General features: G+C 34.4%; 1 protein-coding gene across 1 annotated transcript in view; it reads left to right on the top strand.

The window, feature by feature from the left end:
* The window catches only part of MYO1D (myosin ID), a 372,129-nt gene that overhangs the window by 217,101 nt on the left and 133,788 nt on the right, over positions 1-21,240 (top strand). Inside the window, exons 17-19 of the mRNA XM_074263605.1 lie at positions 8,974-9,197; positions 14,492-14,636; positions 15,761-15,865. Coding sequence (XP_074119706.1) covers positions 8,974-9,197; positions 14,492-14,636; positions 15,761-15,865 — 474 coding nt within the window. The remainder of the gene's footprint in view (positions 1-8,973; positions 9,198-14,491; positions 14,637-15,760; positions 15,866-21,240) is intronic.

Consider the following 21,240-nt stretch of genomic DNA (forward strand, 5'->3'; position numbering starts at 1 on the left):
GGACACTTTGATAAGCTGATCATATAATTCTGACTAGTTTCTGATATCTGCATGTTTTTTCAGTTGCTATTCACTAAACTTTAGTTTTTACATGTAATGTGTTCTTTCTAGCACCAGGGAGCTGTTTTGGGGGTTTCTATTCATTTTTCATATATGTGGTTACAATCTAAAGAAACTGAAATGTGATGAATAATCAAGAGAGTACCCCCTTGAATAATATTAGTGACATACACTAAATGAAAGAAAATAGTATTTTTCAGGAAGCTGATTTTTCCCCAAAATTGGTAAGTTTAATAACTGATACTAAGTAAAACTTTTAGTTAAATTAAAAAACATTCTAAAGGAATAACAAATTGTTTCCATTAAAATGTTTCCCTATGTAATTTTTTATTCTGTAGAACTTAATTTTTTCCCTTTCTTCCTATCTTTCCACTCTCCTTGAAATAAACAAACAACAACAATAAAAAATAACCTTGGAACTTAAAATGCATTTGCATTTTGGTTAGGTAACTGAATCACTGTGAACTTCCACCCTATAATTTCATCCCTTTGGTTTTCAAAGAACAATGAAAGAAAGACCTTCATGCTGGCACTTGGGTGGAGGCGTGACAAGCCATCTGCACAGCATATTGGGCTAGATGGGAAATGAAAATAACTGTTGCCTAGAAATGACTGGTTGGCTCTCAAATCTGTGGAGAAGGAAGGAATTTATGGCCAAAGAAGAACTATAGTACAATATGAAATGAAAAATGGATAATTTGATTATATTAAATTAAAAAGGTTTTGCACAAACAAAACAAATGCAGACAAGATTAGAAAGGAATCAGAAAACTGGGGGAAAGTCTTCATATCCAAGGATTCTGATAAAGGTCTCATTTCTAAAATATATAGAAAATTGACTCAAATTTATAAGAATAAAATCCATTCTCCAATTAATAAACGGTCAAAGGATATGAACAATTTTCAGATGAAGAAATTAAAACTATTTCTAGTCATATAAAAAAATGCTCTAAATCACTATTGATCAGAGAAATGCAGAGTACGAAAACTCTGAGGTATCTCTATACACATCTCAGATTGGCTAGGATGACAGGAAAAGATATTGGAGGGAGATATGGGAAAACTGGGATACCAATATATTGTTTATTGTGAATTAATCCAACCATTCTGGAGAGCAATTTGAAACTATGCCCAAAGGACTATCAAACTGTGAATACGCTTTGATCCAGTAGTGTCTCTATTAGACCTATATCCCAAAGAATCCATAAAAAAGGAGAAAGAACCCACCTGTGTAAAAATGTTTGTAGCAGCTCTTTTTGTAGTAGTAAGGAACTGGAAACTGAGTGGATGCCCATCAATTGGAGAATGGCTGAATAAGTTATGGTATATGAATGTTATGAATATTACTTTCCTATAAGAAATCATCAGCAGAATGATTTCAGAAAAGCCTGGAGAGATTTACATGAACTAATGCTGAGTGAAGTGAATAAAACCAAGAGAACATTGTACACGGAAACAACAAGATTATATGATGATTAATTCTGACGAATGTGGCTATTTTCTGCAGTGAAGTGATTTAAGGCAATTCCAATAGGCTTATGATAGAAAGAGCCATCTGTATCCAGAAAAAGGGCTTTTGGGACTGAATGTGGATCACAACATAGTTTTTTTTTCACCTTTTTTATTGTTGTTTACTTGCTTTTTGTTTTTTTTCTTGCTTTTTTTTCCTTCTTGATCTGATTTTTCTTGTGCAGTATGATAAACATGGAAATGTCTATGGAAAAATTATACATGTTTAACATATGTTGAATTGCCTGCTATCTAGGAGAGAAATTAGGGGAAGAGAGAGAAAGATTTGGAACGCAAGGTTTTGTGGGGGTGAATATTGAAAACTATCTTTGCATGTATTTTGAAAATAAAAAGCTATTAAAAAAAAAAAAAGAAAGAAATGGCTAGTTGGCTTGCTCAAGTCACATGAAATACTATTATTCTGATGTGCATTGCTTCTTTAGTGGCAATTCTTCATAAAATAACTAAAAATGGTATGCTTAATATGTGTGTGTGTGTGTGTGTGTGTGTGTGTGTGTGTGTATTCTGTTTTCCCTGGACTCTTTGGTCCTTCCCTCTCTTAATCAGTTTGTATGATGACTCTCTGGAAATTAGCATGACAAAATAAAAAACAAAAACCGCCTTAGCTTTGCAGTGAAGTATTCTGAAGACATAGGAAAGACGTAATAAAGACATATGGTGGCACGCATTTGAAAGAAAGTTTGAAGGGTAATATGAAGAAGAAATTGAACAAGTTTATATAAAAGGAGTAAAGTACAAAAGTGGAGAAGGGAAGGAAAAGGAAAAGGAGTAAGAATTTATATAGTATCTAATATGTACCAGCCACTATTGTGTTTTCAACTATTATCTCATTTTATCCTCAACAACCCCTTGAGATAGATGCTACTTTACAGATAAGGAAACTGAGGCAAGAAAGATTACATGACTTTCTCAGAGTCACAAAGATAATAAATGTCTGGAACTGGATTTGAATTCAAGTTCTCCTGACTCCAGAATCAATACTCTATCTGCTAATCCATCTAGCTGCCAGATGGGTTTTTTAAATTAAATGCTTATACTATATGCTGAACATATGAAGACAAAAAATGAAGAAGCATCTGTCCTCAAAAAACATTTTATCAAGCAAAACAATCAATAAAACTATCTAAGATTGGGGACTTTTTTTCCCCTTTCTTTGTAATCCTAGAATTTAGCACAGTGCTTAGCACCTGGTAGGTGCTTAATAAATGCTTATTGACTGACAGATTGAGCTAATTATGTACAAAGTACACATAGAAAGTATATCCAAGGTAATTTGGGGTGCTGGCCCTAGCTGAGAGTAGAGCTGTAGAACTAGAGATGAGCTCTGAAGGAAGTCAGAAATCTAAGAGACAGAAAGTGAGAAATGAGTCCAAATGACTTGATTCAAGATAAATTCTTTTTCAAAAAGTTACAAAGGTAATCCCAACATTATTTTCTTGAGGGTTTGGAAAAAATAGAAGTGCTGGCCCAAGAAACGATTTGACAATATATGATAAATAATTCCGGCTTTAATTAAGTTAAGTTGACATTCGTAATGTGATATCTAAGTAGAAATGTCTTATATCTCCCAAAAAATTTGAAAGGGAAAATTTAGTCATCCATAAATAGTTTCATGCGACACCAGCATTTAGATTGTAACTGAATTTCTAACAGATAATATTGTTTAAGGTCCTGATGTTTAGAATAAGGGGCCAAGTCCGGAGTGAACCATATAGCCAATGGGTGATTTTGATGAATGACCTCTAACTACAACACAGTAGAAGTGACCACATGTATAAAAGGCAAAGCAAATGGAGACCGTCTCTTAGATATTGAGGTTACAGAGACTACTGATGAATAATGGTTTATGATGTTAATAGTTGTCAAAAAAGGAGAATTAAGATGATAAAGAACTCATTGAATATGGAACCAAGATTAGTAGCGTGCTCTGCAGAATGACGAGCTTAAGAAATAAATTGTTGATGATTCAGAAACAAATCAACGGAGAGAACCTTCACAAATAAATAGCTATAGATAACCTGTTATAAGAACTTGAAGATGAAAGACCCAAGAGAAGAGTAGCAGTTGGAGAGTGGTGATGAGGCTAATATTGCTTTCTCAAGGGTTATTGTGACTTGGAATTTATTCCTATAATGAAAAAAGGAAACTGGAGAAGTGGATTTATCAAGAAAGCTATTACAAATAGAACAAAAACAGTAGAGTCCAGTCAATGCTCAGTTATCTAAAGGTAACAAAAGTAAAATGATTTCCATCATTTTAGAGTTGCAAGTTCTAGATAAGATAGAAATAAAAAGACATGATTAAAAGAGATAAAAGGTGAGACCACATTTTGTTTAAGTGTACTATAGGTAATGAAGTATCAGTATTTAATACACATATGCATATATCTCAAATTCATAGAATCTAAATAACAAAAAGGAAAAGTTGGTAAAATTAAATATAGAAACAGAAAAACAACTTCTATGGACCCCTTTCAGACCCAAATAAATGTAACAAAAATAGGCAAAAAAGAAATCTGTATGCCTCAGGAGGATTTTCAAAAAGCTAAATAAGATACTTCTCTAGTAATTAGTCAATGGGAACAGAAAGGAAATGTGCACATTATTCAAAAGAGCATGTGACCTTTACCCAAAAATGACTACTTGCGGTGGTATAAAAATCTCATAATCAAATAGGGGGGAGGAAAAGGACATATTAAACACATTCTTTAGAAACCAGAACATGATAAAGACTATTATCAATGACGGGCATTTGAAGAATGGATTCAAATTTGAAAAGATATTAAATAATTTAATCCTAAAGAATATGTAGGTCAAAAAATAAATTACCTAAATATTTTCATCCAAAAAAAGGAACCTCCAAAAAATGAAACTTAAGATTCAGCCAAAGCAATTCTTAGAGGGAAATTTATTGCTCTTAATTTCATCCATGAAAGAAAGAACATGTTGATTAACTGGGCCTGCAACTAAAAAGAATAACTAGGAAATCAACAATTTTAAAACCCTGTAGAGATAGACAAAATTGGAAACAAAAAAGCCATTGAACTAATAAAGTATAGGACCTGTTTAAAAAATAAAATATATAAAGCTGTAGCTAATTTGTTATTTTAAAGTGCCAGTATCATTGAACAGCATCATTAGCATTTTTATGGTACTTTTAGTGCGAAGTGCTTTATAAATATCTCGTTTTATTCTAACAATCATTCTGGAAGTTAGATGGTACTATTATCCCTATTTTCTAGATTAGAAAATTTAGACAGAAGTTAAGTAACTTGCCCAGGGTCATATCTAGTAAGTATCTGAGACCAAATTTTAAGTCAGATTTTCCAGACTCCAGGTCCAGTGCTCAGTCCATTGTACCAGCTATGTGCCTATAAGAATGAAAAAGAATTACAACAAATGAAGGGGAAGTTAGGAAAACTGTTAGAAACTATTTTGCTCACATATCTCCCAACAAATTTTTTAAAATGAATAAATGTTTACATATGAAATACTCAGGTTAACTAAACAAGAAATAGAGACTTTAAATAGGTCAATACAGGAAAATAATTTGAAGATAACATAAAGAAATTCCTAAAAGAGAAATCTTAAAGTCATGTGGATTTCAAATTAATTCTCTTATACAAAAACAATTCTAACATCATACAGATTGTATGCAAAAATAAACTTTTTCTATGTGACATATGTTCCTATTAACAAAACTAGGGAGAGATTAAACAGAGGAAGAGAATGATAGTATATTAAAACTAATGAATACTGATAGCTAATATTTTTTCCAACAGAAGACAATTGTATATGTTTTATAATAGCTTATTAATTTTCCAAATACATGCAAAATAGTTTTCATCATTTACCTTTGCAAAGTCTTGTGTTCCCAATTTTTTCTTCTCCCTTCCCCTCCTCCAGACAGCAAACAATCCACTATAGGTTAAACATGTGTAATTAGTCTAAACATATTTCCATATTATACTGCACAAGAAAAATTAGATCAAAAGGGGGAAAAAAACTATGAGAAAGAAAAACAAGCAAACAAACACCACCACCAAAAAAAATGAAAATACTATGCTTTTATTCACATTCAGTCTCCATATTTCTCTCTCTGGATGCATATGGTTCTTTCTAACACAAGTCTATTGGGACTGCTTTGAATCACCATATTGTAGAAAAGAGCCAAGTGTATCATAATTGATCATCATACAATCTTGTTGCTGTGTACAGTGTACCCTTGATTCTACTCACATTGGACATCTTTGATTTATTTAAGATATTAGAAGACTTCTAGTGTTTTCCCTTTAAATAAATGCTAGCTCTTGGTTATAGATAGATATTTATTATGTTAAGAAATGGTATAGATTAAAATGTCATTAAAATTTTTTAAATGTTTTAATATTTTCATTTTCCTCAGTTACCTTTTTTGATGTAATGAAGTATTGTTTTGTCAAAAACTTTTTTGGTGTCACCTAGTTTTATTGCTTTTATTATTAATATGTCACATTATTTTGATAGATTTCCTACTATTGAAGCTACTCTGAATTTCCTAAATAAATGTAACCTAGTCATAGAGTTAAATAAATATAAATATGGTTTAACATAGTACTAGAAATCCAAGCTATGGAAATAAGACAAGAAAAGGAAATTGAAAGAATAAAAAGCAAGCATGTGATCACTTTTGGCAGACAATAGATCTCTAAATTCAACCAAAACTCAATTGAAACAATAATTTAATAAAGTAGCAGGACATAAAATAAATTTACACAAATCTCTACATTACCAACAAACCCAATAAGAAGAGAGAAAAAAAAGGAAATTTAATTCAGAATTTCAACTGAAAACTTAAAATATCTGAGAGTCTGTTTACCAAGATACATGCAGGAATTATAGGAATACAACTATAAAACACTTTGCAATTTACTGTAAAACTGAGCAATTGCTTAGTTGCACTATACCAAAAGAAAAAAAAGAAAATATTTAATTTACAGATTTAGTAACATAACAAACTACAAATTGGTTATAGAACTAGAAAAAATTAGTTTAAAAATTCATTTGAAGGAAAAAAGATTAAAAATCTCAAAGAAAATGGTGAAAAAATGGGAAGTAAGGGGACCTGATGGTAAATGATCTCAAACTGGACTACAAAGGAATAAGCATCAAAACTAGTTGATACTAGATAAAATATAGAAAACTTGATCGGTGAAACTGCTTAACATATAAACTCCAGAAGCAATATGACATATTCATATATTACTTGATAAAGCCAATGACCTAACTACTGAGAATGTACTCTTCAACAAAAATTGTTGGGGATATTAGTGAACAGTCTAGCAGAAATTGGTTTTAGACCAATAGATGATACCATGTTTTACGATACAATAAATTCCAAATGGATATGTGACCTAATCTAAAAAGTCACAGTATAAACAAGTTAGGGAAAAGAAAGGTAATCTTTTCACAATTATCAATAGGAGGAATATTCTTGATTAACATAAGAATCTGAGGAGATAAAATTGATGGTTTTGATTATGTAAAATTGAAAAGGTTTTGCATAACTAACACAGATTTGAAAGGTAAACAGTTAAAACTGGAAAAAAAAAAATTTGCAGCAACTTTTTCTGATAAGTTTCTGATGCCCAAAACATATAATGAATGTATACATAAACAAGATCATTCATTCCCCATCAAATAAATGATCAAAGAATATGAGCAGGCAATTTTCAAGGAAAAAATTTCAAATTATGAGCAATTACATGAGAAAATGATGCAAATCATTAATAATAGAAATCCAAATTTTAAAAATTCTTAAAGTTCTGCTTCACACACATCAGACTGGCAAAAATTACAGAGAAGGAAAGTTATTTGTTGGAGAAAGGATGGGACTATAGAAACACTTATGTAGTGGTCCCTTCATTCTTGAAAGCAGTTTGAAATTTTACTGAAAAGTCATTAAGCTGTGAATTTACTTTGGTTTGATGATATTATTACTATATCGACTACTGAGAAACAGGAAAAGTAACAAGAAATAAATGGGATCATATCCAACAGCATCCCCTTTTATTTTCTTTTGAACCATATCAGTAGTCTGGATAAATTTTTATAAATGATTCCCACTTTCTATTAAGATCAGGGTGCCTTTAGCCTTTCACACAGAGAGAGAGATATCAGAGAAAGAAGGAAGGGATATAGATGGACAAAAATATATTTATAGCAGTACTTTTTTGTAGCTAAGAACTAGAAACTAAGGAAGTGCCTTTTAACTGGAGAATTGCTAAATAGCAAGGGAAACAGGGTCAATTTTTGATCAAAATAAAATATTTTTTACTAAGAAATTACAAAAGATGGACTCAGAGAACCTTGGCAGATTTTTATGAATCAACATTGAATGAACTGACTAGATGAATCATCCTTTTTAAAATTTTATGCTTTTATATATAGATGTACAAAGTTAATGCAGTGTCATATCTTTTTCTGTCACTTACATAAGGAAAAATCCCATTTGTTGGTATTATCAGGCTAATAATCAAGAAGAAAAACATTTTTAAAGATTATCAAAAGTACAAAAATTATATCTCTGTTTGGTGGTTATTATTAGCATCTCTCTTTTGAAGGCTCAAAATTCTTTCCTTTAAACTTTTCCTGTCTAACTTTTCTATTCTACCCAGAGCTATAAACTGGGAAGCAAACTTCCCAAAAGGAAAAGATAAATGATAAATAATTTGAGGTTTGATGTCATCAGTCCTCACAATGAAATGAGAAATATGGAAATGTCACCTCCTACATGAAGCCTTTAACCCCAGAAACTATTGCCTCGTCTTCTGCAAAAAAGGGGAAAAAATTATTTGTTTTTTTTTTTTTTTTTAATATGTCCTTACTTGTATATGTTCATATTATCTTCATCGGCTTCTTGAAGCAGGGACTATTGCATTTTCATCTTTGTATATCCATTAACTAGCAAAATGTCTGGCACACAGTGGCATTTAATGTTTGCTGGTTGATTGATTAGCTGAATCAAATAGGGAGTATATTGGAAAAGCTTCCTTAGTCCACAGCATTAACTCATTATTGTGTTTGAAATATGTATTACAAAATCTTAGGAAATCAGATGCAATCGTTCAAATGTTAGAAGATATTCCAAACAAAAATATAAATTTATTTTGGTACGAGTCTTCCCCTTCTCCCTCCACCATGATTTATATGACTGATTGAGAGTTGATTGAACTTCTTAAATTTCTATTTCTCAAAGCTAATCTCTTCCTTTTACTCCCCCACAAAAGTCCCGTGTCAAATAACAGTTATGTGATATTCTATTATGATATGTTTAACTTCAAAGCAAGCCACAGCTAATGGACAATTTTCCTCTTTTTCACTTTTCTTTGTATTACTTATAAAGGTGTGGAGGGGCACCATAGCCCGAATGAAATACAAGAGGACAAAGGCTGCTCTGACCATCATCAGGTACCACCGGCGCTACAAAGTCAAGGCATACATCCAGGAGGTCCACAAACGCTTGCAAGGGGTCAAGAACATGAAGGACTATGGGAAGCATGTGAAGTGGCCAACTCCTCCTAAAGTTCTTCATCGCTTTGAAGAGGCCCTCAAGGCCATTTATCACAGGTAGGAACATACTGATACAGTTTATTACGTCAGCCCAGTTCTTATTTTGTAAAGCAAAAAAATCTCTACTTTGTGTCTTATAGCAAGCCAAAGTGGTGATAACCCAGAGTATATTTCACAAAAGATAAATGATAAAATTGGTGTGGGTCTGAGATGTTTTATTGAATAAAGCAGTTCCTCCTTATCTGGTCTTCTGTTCATGTGAGACCCTTGCCAAACCCTGTACCTGCATTGCCCTCAAGGTCTACTACCTATTTCATTTCTACTCAGTACTGATGAATAAAGTGAAAGAAATCATACAATTCTGCTAACTGGATCTACTACAGACTTGTAACCTAATCTTAACTGGGTACTCCCTATAGCAAACAAGTCTTTTTAATTCTCCCTAAATGACTCTACATCACATCCCCCACTAGAGCTGTTCCAAATCTATTCTGTTCTTGAACTTGCTGTACTATATCATCCTACCTTCTCCCTCCCCCAGCATAGAACTCACTTTATAATTTACTAGAAAAAAATGATATTTTTGTATCATTCTCTTCTCCCATCCTCTAAATCTCAAAGACCCTTAGCATTATTTCCCTTACTCCAAATTTAGATGAAAAGATGGCCCTTCTTTTACCTAGACTAATCCCTTTATTCTGGATCTCATCTCTTCTAACAGATAAGTTCACAATTAAAGCTTTAGTTTCTCAAATCTTTGTTCTCTATTGGGTGTTTTCCCCAAATCTTTTCCATTCTTTAAAAAAAAAAAAAAAAACAAAAACATTTTTTATCTCATTCTCCCCTCAAGCTATTGCCCTTTATCTCTCCTCTCTTTCACACTCAAGCTCCTAGCAAAGAACTACATTTGATTCTCCTTTCTCTCTTCATTGACTTCTAAGCCCCTTACAATCTAGTTTCTGGCTTTGTCATAAAATCTTTTTTTTTTTTTGTCACAAAAATTTTTCTCCTCAGAATTACGGAGATGATCCCCTTATTATGATCCCCTTATTGCCAAGTCAAATATATTGGGTCGTTTTTGGTTGAGTTTTTTGTTTGTTTGTTTTCCTTAGCCTTCATACTTTTTGAGCTCTCAGCAGCATTTTACTCTATTTGCCCTTTTTTTTTTCCTTGGGTATTCTTTCCTCTCCAGGTTTTTGTGACACTATTATTTCTTGATATTTCTTTCAGTCTCCTCTGCTGGAATCATTTCCCATCTGCTAACTTATGAGCATTGAAAATTCATTATTTGTCTAAAATGGAATACTTTACCTTCCCCCCCACCAAAAAAAATTAGTATTCCCTACTTCTAAATTTTCCTGTTTCTATTGAGGACACCTTCATCTTCTCAAATATCCAATGTTGACAGGCTTAGAGTCACCCTTTATTTTTCATTCTTCAAGTCTTGTCTATTTTGCTTCCATAATATTGCAATATTTGTCTAAAACAGGATACTTTTATCTCCCCCCACAAAAAAAAATAATAACAGTATTCCCTCCTTCCAAAGTTTCCCGTTTCTGTTGAGGAACCTTCATCTTCTCAAATATCCAATGTTGACAGGCTCAGAGTCATCCTCTATTTCTCATTCTTCAAGTCTTGTCTATTTTGCTCCCTTTATCACCTCCTAGTTACTCACACAGCCACCTTCTGGTTTACACTTTCGTTCCCTCCTGCCTTGATACTCAAACAACCTTCTCATGGCATCCATGACTCCATTTCATCCTGTCTCCCATACGTCTCGGGCAGAGCTGCTCAAGGGGTATTTCTAAAATAAGTTTCTCAGGAAACTTCAACCACTTCCAATTGTCTCTAGGATAATATATCAACTCTCCTGTTTGTAATACAAAGCTCTTTACAATCTGGCCTTAGTCTACCCTTCCATACTTACTCTTCATTACTTCCTTTCACACTCTCTATAGTCCAACCAAAGGGCCTTTCTTGCTGTTTCCTCACTCTCAATATCTGTCTCCTAAGAGAGAACACTCTCTCTCTCTCTCCATGTCTGGGAATGCGCTGCTTTCCACCTCCAGCCCTTGGAATCCCAAGCTTTCTTCCATCGCTGTGTCATTCATGAGGCTTCCCTGATCCCCAAGCTGCTGGGCCCTGCTTGGGAACTTTGAAATTACTTCTGGTCTTCTTCATCTGTATTTTGTATCCGTGTAGACACATCTCCCCCGAAATGCTGATTTTTGTCTTCATATTCCCAGCATCTAGCATAACAGCAATACTTAATAAGGCGTGGTTGTCTGATTGTCACTTCATGGAAGTTTGTCAGATTGTGGGCAGGAACACTCTCCATTTATCTTGATGACTTCTGCAGCTCCCGGTACTACATGTATGTGCATGTGTACAATACAAATACACACAGAGCATTTAACATACACAAATATACATGTGACTGTGTTTACATATATGTAAATGTTCATTAAATATAAATATTGTGTATCATATAAAAAATATGGTATAACATTATATATAGTAGGCACTTAATAAATATATTTGATTAATTTAATACAAAATCTACTTATTTCTCAAAATAACTATACCTGGAATTCAAGTATCCTGCCACCAGGTGGCAATGGTTTGCCATGTCCATCAGGTGCCATTTGTGGACACAAATGGTAAGAGAAGGTTGATGTGCTTCTACCTTGGTTTGTTAGCTGACTTCAAACCCTTGCTTAAATAAATAAACTGAAATTACTTGAATTTAAAAAAAGAGAGAGAGATTTCTTTTTAGCACAAGGTTTTTAAAGAGATGCATTTGTAAGTACAATTTGGTACCTTTCTCACTAATCTTTAACTTTATCAAATTACTGTGAATTTTAGTCTCAGATCAGAAATCCTTTCTGGAGGTTCTTCCTCAGCCTTCACATTTAATTTAAGGGTGCCCTGGAATTGCTTATCTCAGTTCGAGCCAGGAGCGGTTACTGGTGGAGCTTAATGTGTTTGAGCCCATCATAGGGAGGACCATAGTTTGCCTTTTAGCCTCCCTGCTCCCAGAGCTCTTACTGTCACAATGCTTTACACAGAATAGGCATTTGAAAATATTTATTGAATTGGAAAAAATTGAATTAAACATGTGGAAGCAGAAGAAAGAGAAGGCAGAGAGCTAAGTGCTGGTGGTTCCACTGAGAATGTGACAATCCCTGGGACTATTCTGCCTCAGCCTGAAATCTTTTCATTTTATTCTCTTTGGTTTTTTCTTTTTATTTTCTTTCATGCAAGCTGCTACTCAGGTTAAAGAAATAGAGAAAGGAGGGAGTCCTCTGTATCACATAAGCTCAATCAAACAAAATATTCTCACACAGGACCATACAGAGATATATTTCTTATTCTTATTTTGCATCTTTCTCTCATGAACACCAATTAATTTAATTGGGAGCACAAGTATAGAATATTATTCTTCAAAGAAATGGGTATTAACCATAAATATCAAAACATTTCTTTGTTTTTTAAAAAAGTAAAGTGGTGCTATGTTATAGGAGATACAAAGCACAACAAGGTAACCTTAGAAAAAACCCAAAGATTGATTTTTAAACTATTAGGGGTTTCTAATCTGTTACTTTGAGAATGTGACTATTACCTGTTAGCTCCCTTAATCTCTTTTCTCTATAGAATGTTTCACCTGAAGTCTAGATCCTAATACAGAGCATGAGTTAAGCTGAAGGGGATTTTCAGCTCTTTACTCCCAATCTCCCCTAATGCAAAAGTCAACTTTCAGATTCATCCTCTGATGTTTTGGCCACTGTGATCCAAATCTATCACATCCAGACCAGAGGAGTGCTCTTGATAAGAGGGGAACCAAGACCTAGCTTAGCTCCACTTCTAATAGTCACCAAAGAGTCTCCCAAAATTGTCCAGCTTACAGTGGAATAGCCAAGTATGAAAGCTTCCTCCTGAATGCATCCATTGTGTCATGGAGTCACAGGATGCTCTTGGGGCAACGAAAACAACTGGCGTCATACTTGAGGAATCCGCTGAATGTAAACTGTCCACATTCAGAGTACCCAGCAAACGACGCCTGATGAAGGCGCGGGAACAGAAGTAAGCGCTGACTAGTTCTGGAGATGTTTCCCCTTGTGAGAGAAACAGCTCTTAGTGCCGGTTTTCCAGGTCGACTAGTCATACGTATACACATACATACACACAATATTCCTTAAGTAAGAGTTTCTGGGCACTGAGCAAGGCAGGTGGCTTGGGGATTCAGTGGACAGACTGATGATCCAGAATAGTCATTTCCTGCCACAGACTTGTAAGACATGGAACCCTGGATGAGGGTTCCTGAAACCCTCAATTTCCTTCCCTACAAAATGAGGGAATTGGATTCAGGTCCTTTAAGGTCCCTTCTCAATCTATCCTTCCTTCCATTATAAATACTGTTAGAGGCCCTATAACTCTGGCCAAATGCGGGTTCTACTCCAAACCACTCAAGCCTTAAGCATCAGAACCATTTTCCCATGAACATCCATCCATGTAATCTCTTGCTCATTTTCACTCCCGTAGCCCTTAGTGTGTTCCTATCCTTCCCTGACTGTGTCCTGATCGATCCCCTCTGAATCACTCCTTCTTTCCTCTCACACGGACTGTTCCATCAGCTTCCTCGCGGCCCTCCCTGCCCCAGCCCCCTTCATTCTCATGCTGTCCCTCACAATGCTCACTGCCAAAGTAATTTTCCTAGTACGTGCCCGATGACGTCACTCACGATCCAAAGCCTTCCATGGTTGCCCATTATCCACAGACTTAACACAGACCCCTTTCTCTGCTATCCATGATTTTCTGGCCTCTTTTCCCACTCTACCTCATTGTGCACTCTGTCACCTAGCCCCTGGACCATGAGTTATTTCCCTCCATTGAATACTCCTTGTGGCTTCTGTGCTCTTGTGCATCCTTCCCCCATCTCTGCAGAGAATCCCTTTGCCTCTGCCTGTTGAAATCCTCCTCTGCTTTGAAGAACTAGCTTTGCCATTTCTACTGTGAAGTTTCTCCTGATGTCACCAGTTACACGAGATCCTTCCCTCTCCCAGTCTCATGAATCTCCATTTCATTCTCTTTTTGTCCTTTTTTTTTTTTCATTACAACTTGTATATATTTAAATATCTTGAACCCAGTAGACTCCAACTGTCTGTTTGGTCAGAGTTGTCACAAGTTTCAAGGGGGCATCTGCATTCCCTTTTCAGAGAAGAAGAACATGGGCATCTTTGGTTCACCCTGTGTAATGTGAAATGTAATTGTTCTGAGGATGGAGAGGCCTTGCCAAAGGCCACAGGAATATCATTCTGATGCATATTCCGTCTTTTCCGGTTTTCTTGTAGATGGAGAGCAGCCCAGCTTATCCGGAGCATCCCTCCTGCAGACTTGCCGCAGGTCAGGGCAAAGGTTGCTGCCATGGAGATGCTGAAAGGTCACAGAGCTGACCTTGGCCTCCAGAGAGCCTGGGAGGGGAACTACCTGGCGGCAGTGAGTACAGGGATAGAAATGGAAATCTGCCCCTTTTCTACACGTGCACACACACACACACACACACACACACATATACATGTGTGATTTTTCTCTGAGTACTTATTGCAAGAAAAACAACTTAAGTAATTTGACAGATTTTCCTTAAAATGAAAAATTACAAAATTAATGTAAATCTAAACCTTCTGTGTTAAGTGAATCCTTCAGGTTTATCATTGTTGAGTCATTTTCAGTCATGTCTGACTCTTTATGACCCCGTTTGGGGTTTTCTTGCTTGGTCATTTCCTTCTCCAGTTCATTTTACATATGAGGAAACTGAGGCAAACAGGGTGAAGTGACTTGTCCAAAGTCACCCAACTAGGAAGTTTCTGAGGTCAGAGTTGCACTCAGGTCCTGCTGACTTCAGGCCTACCAGTCTATCTACTGTACCTTCAGGGGTTCACCACCTTTGGAAAAAAAATGATCATTATGACACATGAATATTCAGTGATACTTTTCAGAGCCATCAATGACCCCTTACTCTTCTTCCTCTTTGTTTACTTCCTTAGGGAGTCTGTTGTGTCTCTTTCAACTATATTTACATGTAAAATATTCCCCCAATACATATCTACACTTACAACTTCTGATCCTCTCCCTAATCCAGTTTTCTGGACCAAAACAAGGTTTCTTGGCCTGGGGTCTGTGTATAGATTTCATAGAGTCCATAAACTTGGGTAGAAAAAAAATTACATATTTATTTTCACTAACTACAACTAAAAATTAATATTACCTTTAATTTTGAATTTACAAAAAAGGAAAAAAAAACACAGTACTGCCAAAGGGACAACACAAAGAGGGTTAAAAGAACCTGGAGAGTTTTCTCATCTTCAATTTGTACCAACTTTTGCAGAATTTGGAGTCTACATGAGAAATCAAAAACCACATTTATGAAGCATTATGAATATTGTTATCAATAGGAGATATCATTTTATTGGTGATAAATGTTAATATTGGTGAATATTTATGAGGCACTTACATATATATACACACATACACACAAGGCATCTTATACTCAGCTATCTCTACTTTTTCTCTCATCTCTCTCCAACTCAGTTTATTTTATTCTTCTTTATGTTCCTTTTCAGAAGCCAGACACCCCACAGACCACAGGCACTTTTGTCCCTGTTGCCAATGAACTAAAGCGGAAGGACAAATACATGAACGTTCTGTTTTCCTGCCATGTGCGTAAGGTAAGAAAAAATAGAGCTTGCTGATTTGGTTATCTTAAAACAGGACTAAGCTTAACTATGGTTCCATAAAAAAATTTTCATTTGAAGCAATATTTTCTTAATTGTATTTCAATAGCATTGGCTTTCTTTGTAATCTAATGTATTTTACTTTGTGCATTTAAAAATATTCTGAAAACGAATCCTTAGGCTTCAGTAGATTGCCAAAAAAATCTACAATATAGAAAAGGTTGAAAAGACTCTAAATTAAGATGTCCTAGTCAATTACAAAAGTGCCATTTGTTATATGTCTTTGTGAAAATCCACAAACTTGACAGGAGAACCATAGGAGAAATGGGAAAAAGAGAAGTATTATTATTCTTGAAATATATTATTGACTACCCACTAAAATGGAAGAATCTGATGCTAAATTCCAAATACAGAAATCTGGGCCAAAGACAAATGATAGAGGATCAATGGAAGACTTCAACTACCCCTATTATATTGCTAAAAAGTAGATTGATTCTTGATCTGTCCTGTGGACAGTTTCATTTCTCAGCAGATGGAGGAAGTGATTGTGGGGAGAGGGGACAACGGTAAGCTGAGCCTAAGTCTGACCATCTGGATAGACAAAAGATGAGAAATAAAATTATTAGAAGCCTGGGGAGAAAGAGACCAGGCCATCTTAGAACTGGTGATAAGAAGGAGAAGCATCTGAGCACAAGTGAACAAATGAATGAGCATCACTTACCTGTCTGTAAAATACTATCCCTTGGGTGCGAACAGGAAGACAAAGTAGTCCTTGTTCTCCATAAGCTTGCATTCCAAGAGACATACATGATGGAGAGGTTCAGTGTTCCTCAGAATCAAGCAGCAAACCATATGGATCAAGCATCTTCTCCAACACCAAGGCCATTACTAAAACCTATCATTTTCTTACGTTGACGAGTTTTACAGTACCAAGAATGCAAAAGTTCTTTGGATTAAATTTAAGCTCAATATAAGTAGCAACTTTCAATTCATTACAACTAGTCAGTCATGAGTAGAATGTGTTATAGGCAGAAGCCATTTACTTTACCCATTACTGGAAGTGTTTGGGGATTGACAAAAATGGTAGATTTGTCATAGATGATACTTCCATCAGGTGAGAGCTTGGATTAAATAACTCTGAATGTGCCTTTTAGCTCTCACATGATTTAATTGCCTTAGAAGCTAAGTGAAGAAAAAAATGGTCTTCCTATCCTATTTCTATTTTACTTAGAAGCAGACCAAAGAATGAGAGTTCAAAATATGTATGTTGGGTACTTTGTACTAGATTTAATTAAGCTACATTATACACATTTTTGCTTTTTTAAAAGTTTTTATCAAGTAACAAAATTGCTTCATTACTATTAATTGCAAGTCTTTACTCTTCTTGAAGATTTTCTTTAGTCCTCAAATATAATGAGGACTTCCTTGTGCTCTTGAAAGAGTACTATATTTGAGTTTTGACATTTAAGCCAAAGAAGGCAAAAACATAGAAAGAAAACTGTAGGCCACACAATTTCTCTAATGAATATTGATGCAAACGAATTTTAAATAAAATACTAATAAAGAGATGACAGTGTTAGATCACAAAAGTCATACTCTATGACCAGGTGGAATTCATATTATGAATGCAGGGCTATTTCAGTATTAGGAAAAGCGTAATTGACCACATCAATAACAAAAGCAACAAAAGTCACATGATTATATCAATATGTGCAGAAAAGGTTTTTAAGAAAATACAACATCATTTCTATTAAAAACACTAGAAAGCATTGGAATAAATGGAGCTTTTCTTTAAATGACAAGTAGTATATCTAAAAACCAAGAGTAAGCATTATCCTTGATGGGGGTAGACTAGAAGCCTTTCTAATCAGATCAGGGGTGAAGCAAGGATGCTTATTATCACCATTCCTATTTAATATTTTTCTTCCCTGAGGCTGGGGTTAAGTGACTTGCCCAGGGTCACACAGCTAGGAAGTGTTAAGTGTCCGAGACCAGATTTGAATTCTGGTCCTCCTGAATTCAGGGCTGGTGCTCTATCCACTGTGCCACCCAGCTGCCCCCTTCTATTTAATATTTTAGTAGAAAAGCTAGCTATAGCACTAAAAGAATAAAAAGAAATTGAAAAAATAAGAACAGGCAATGAAAAAACAAAACTATCACTCTTTAAAAATTATATAATGATATAGTAAAAAAAAAAAAACCCTTGAGAATCCACTTAAAAACTAGTTGAAACAATTAACAACTTTACCAAAGTTATAGGATATAAAATAAATCTATACACATCAACATTTCTATATATTACCAACAAACCCAAGAGGAAGAGATAGAAAGAGAAATTCAAGTTAAAACAACGGCAAATAGTATAAAATACTTCTGCATTTATTTGCCAAGACACACCTAGGAACTATATAAACACAATTACAGAATATTCAAGAAGTATTAATTGCTTATGGCTAGGCTGAGCCAATATAATTAAAAAATGAAAAGTCTACCTCAATCAGTATGCTTATTTAATACCATAACAAACAGTCAAACTACCAAAAATCATTTTATATAGCTGGAAAAAATAATCACAAAATTCATTTTGAAAAACAAAAGGGAGTCAATGGAGAAAAAAAAATGTAAAGGAAGGTAATTTAGCAGCACCTAATTTCAAACTATATTACAAAGAGGCAATCATCAAAGCAATCTGGTACTAAGAAATAAAAGGGCGGATCAGTGGAATAGATTAGGTACACCATATACAGTACTAAATGACCATAGTAATCCAATGTTTGATAAACCCAAAGATTCAAGATTCGGGGGCAAGATCTCACTATTTGATAAAAATTTCCAAGAAAATTGGAAAGAACTCTGACAGAAACTAAGGAGAGACCATCACTGCAGACCATATACCAAGATAAAGTCAAAATGGATACATGATTTAGACTTAAAGAGTGATATCATAAAGATATTAAAAGAGCATGGAAAAATTTACCTTGGGCCATCTAGGTGACTCAGTGGATAGAGCACCAGCCCTGCAGTCAGGAGGACCTGAGTTCAAATCTGATCTCAAACACTTAACATTTCCTAGCTGTGTGACTCTGAGCAAGTCACGTAATCCAAATTGCCTCAGCAAAAAAAGAAAAGAAAAATTTGCCTTTTAGATCTATTGATAAGAGAAGATTTATGACCAAAAGAAGAGAGGATACTTAAATTTGATTACTTAAATACTTAATTTTGATTACACTAAATTTAAAAAGTTTTGCACAAACCAAACCAATATAGCCAAAATTATAAATAAAGCAGGAGATGGGAAAGGGGAAAATGTTTTACATTATTTCTTTGATAAAGGCTTCATTTCTTAAATTTAAAGAGGACTGAACCAACTTAATAAAAATAAGAACCATTCTTCAGTTGATAAATGGTTGAAGGATATGAACAGTCAGTTTTCAGAAGAATCAAAACTATAAATAATCCCTTATGAGGGAAACATTCTAAATCACTAATAGATAGAGGAATATAAATTAAGACACAAGTACCATCTCATACTTATCAGATTGGCTGACATGACAAAGACAAATGAAAAATACTAGAGGAGATTTGGAAAAATAGATACCTTAATGTACTGTTGGAGGAGTTGTGAACTGGTCCAGCCATTCAGAAGAATAATTTACAACTATACCCAAAGGGCTATAAAACTGCATGCCCTTTGATCCAATGATACCACTTTTAAGTCTGCATCCCAAAGAGATACAAAAAAAAAAAGGGAAAGAACCTATATGAACAAAAAAAAGTTGTGGCAACTTTTTTCGTAGTGCAAAGAATTGGAAATTAAGAGGATGCTCCTCAGTTGATAAATGATTGAACAAGTTGTGGTAAATTATTGTGAAGGACTATTATGTGCTATAAGAAATGACATGTGAAATGGTTTCAGAAAAATACTGAGAAGGGGTAGCTAGGTGGCATAGTGGATAGAGTACCAGCCCTGAAGTCAGGAGATCTGAGTTCAAATGTGACCTTAGGCACTAACACTTCCTAGCTGTGTGACCCTGGGCAAGTCACTTAACACCATTTATCTCAGCAAATAAATAAATAGATAGATAGATAGATAGATAGATAGATAGGTAGATAGATAGATAGATAGATCTAAGAAGACTTAAATGACCCGATGCAAAGTGAAGTTACTAGAACTAGATCACTATACATAGTAATAGCAACGTTGAAATGATTATCAATTTAAAAGACTTAGCTACTCTGATCAATACCGTGATCTACAACAATTCCAAAATATTCATAATGAAAAATTATACCTCCAGAGAAAGAACTTATGAATTCTCAGTGTATATTATTTTCTACTTTCCTTATTTTTCTTGCCTTTTTTTAATAACATCTAATATAGGAATAGATTTTGTGTGAAAACACATGTATAATTGGTATTATATCATTTACTTTCTCAATGAGTGGGATGGAAAGAGATTTTAGAACTCAAAATATAAAAATGAATGTTAATTTCTAAAAAAAATGTACTATAATTGGAGTGAGATTTTGGATTCAAATCTTGCTTCTATTTCTTATGTGACTTTAAAGCAAGTTAGTTAACTTCTCTGATCCTCAGTTTTCTCATCTACAATATGAGGAGTTTAGACTCGATCAGAGATTATTATTAACCTTAGGGTTTTTTTTAAAATCATAATTATTTTGATAACTGTTTCAGCATAATTAATTTCCATTGTAATCCTATGTATTTTGTGCATTTAAAAACATGATTCTGAGAAGGGGCACATAGGTATTGCCATGCCATCAAAAGGAGTCCAAGACCCAAAAATGGTTTGTAAAATTTAGGTCTCAAATTTTGTCTCATGCCCCACCAACATTCAGCAAAGTACTCGAAAGGGAGATCCCATATCACTTCTTGCCACCCTCATACCAAAAGTTATTAGAAGCAATACTCTCTCTGAGTCCATTTTATATGTGAATTTGAGAGTTTCTACATTAGCTACGAATGAATTACTAGCCCTTTAGTTCCTTTTGGTGTTTTGATTACATTAAATTAAAAAAGTTTTGCACAAACCAAACGACTATAGCCAAAATTAGAAATCCAGCAATTATTTGTTCTTAGTAAGATTTATTTCTCTTATTACAACTTGAACAATTTGCATGTGCTTCTTTTTCTCCTTATTGTGGATATTTCTAGTTTTTTCCATCTCTTTCCCCTTTTCCCTCAAATACTATGATTTGTCTCATCTGAAAAACATTCTATGGAAGTAGTTTGAAGTTTTGGAGGCTAATTGCCTTAGCTAAAAAAAAAAATCCCCAAATACATGATTGTATCATCCAAACCAGCAAGTACCTAATGAATTATAAAATGCCTTGTAGCTATTTCCGTC

This window comes from Sminthopsis crassicaudata, chromosome 4 (genome assembly GCF_048593235.1).
Source record: "Sminthopsis crassicaudata isolate SCR6 chromosome 4, ASM4859323v1, whole genome shotgun sequence".
NCBI classification, from domain to species: Eukaryota; Metazoa; Chordata; class Mammalia; order Dasyuromorphia; family Dasyuridae; genus Sminthopsis; species Sminthopsis crassicaudata.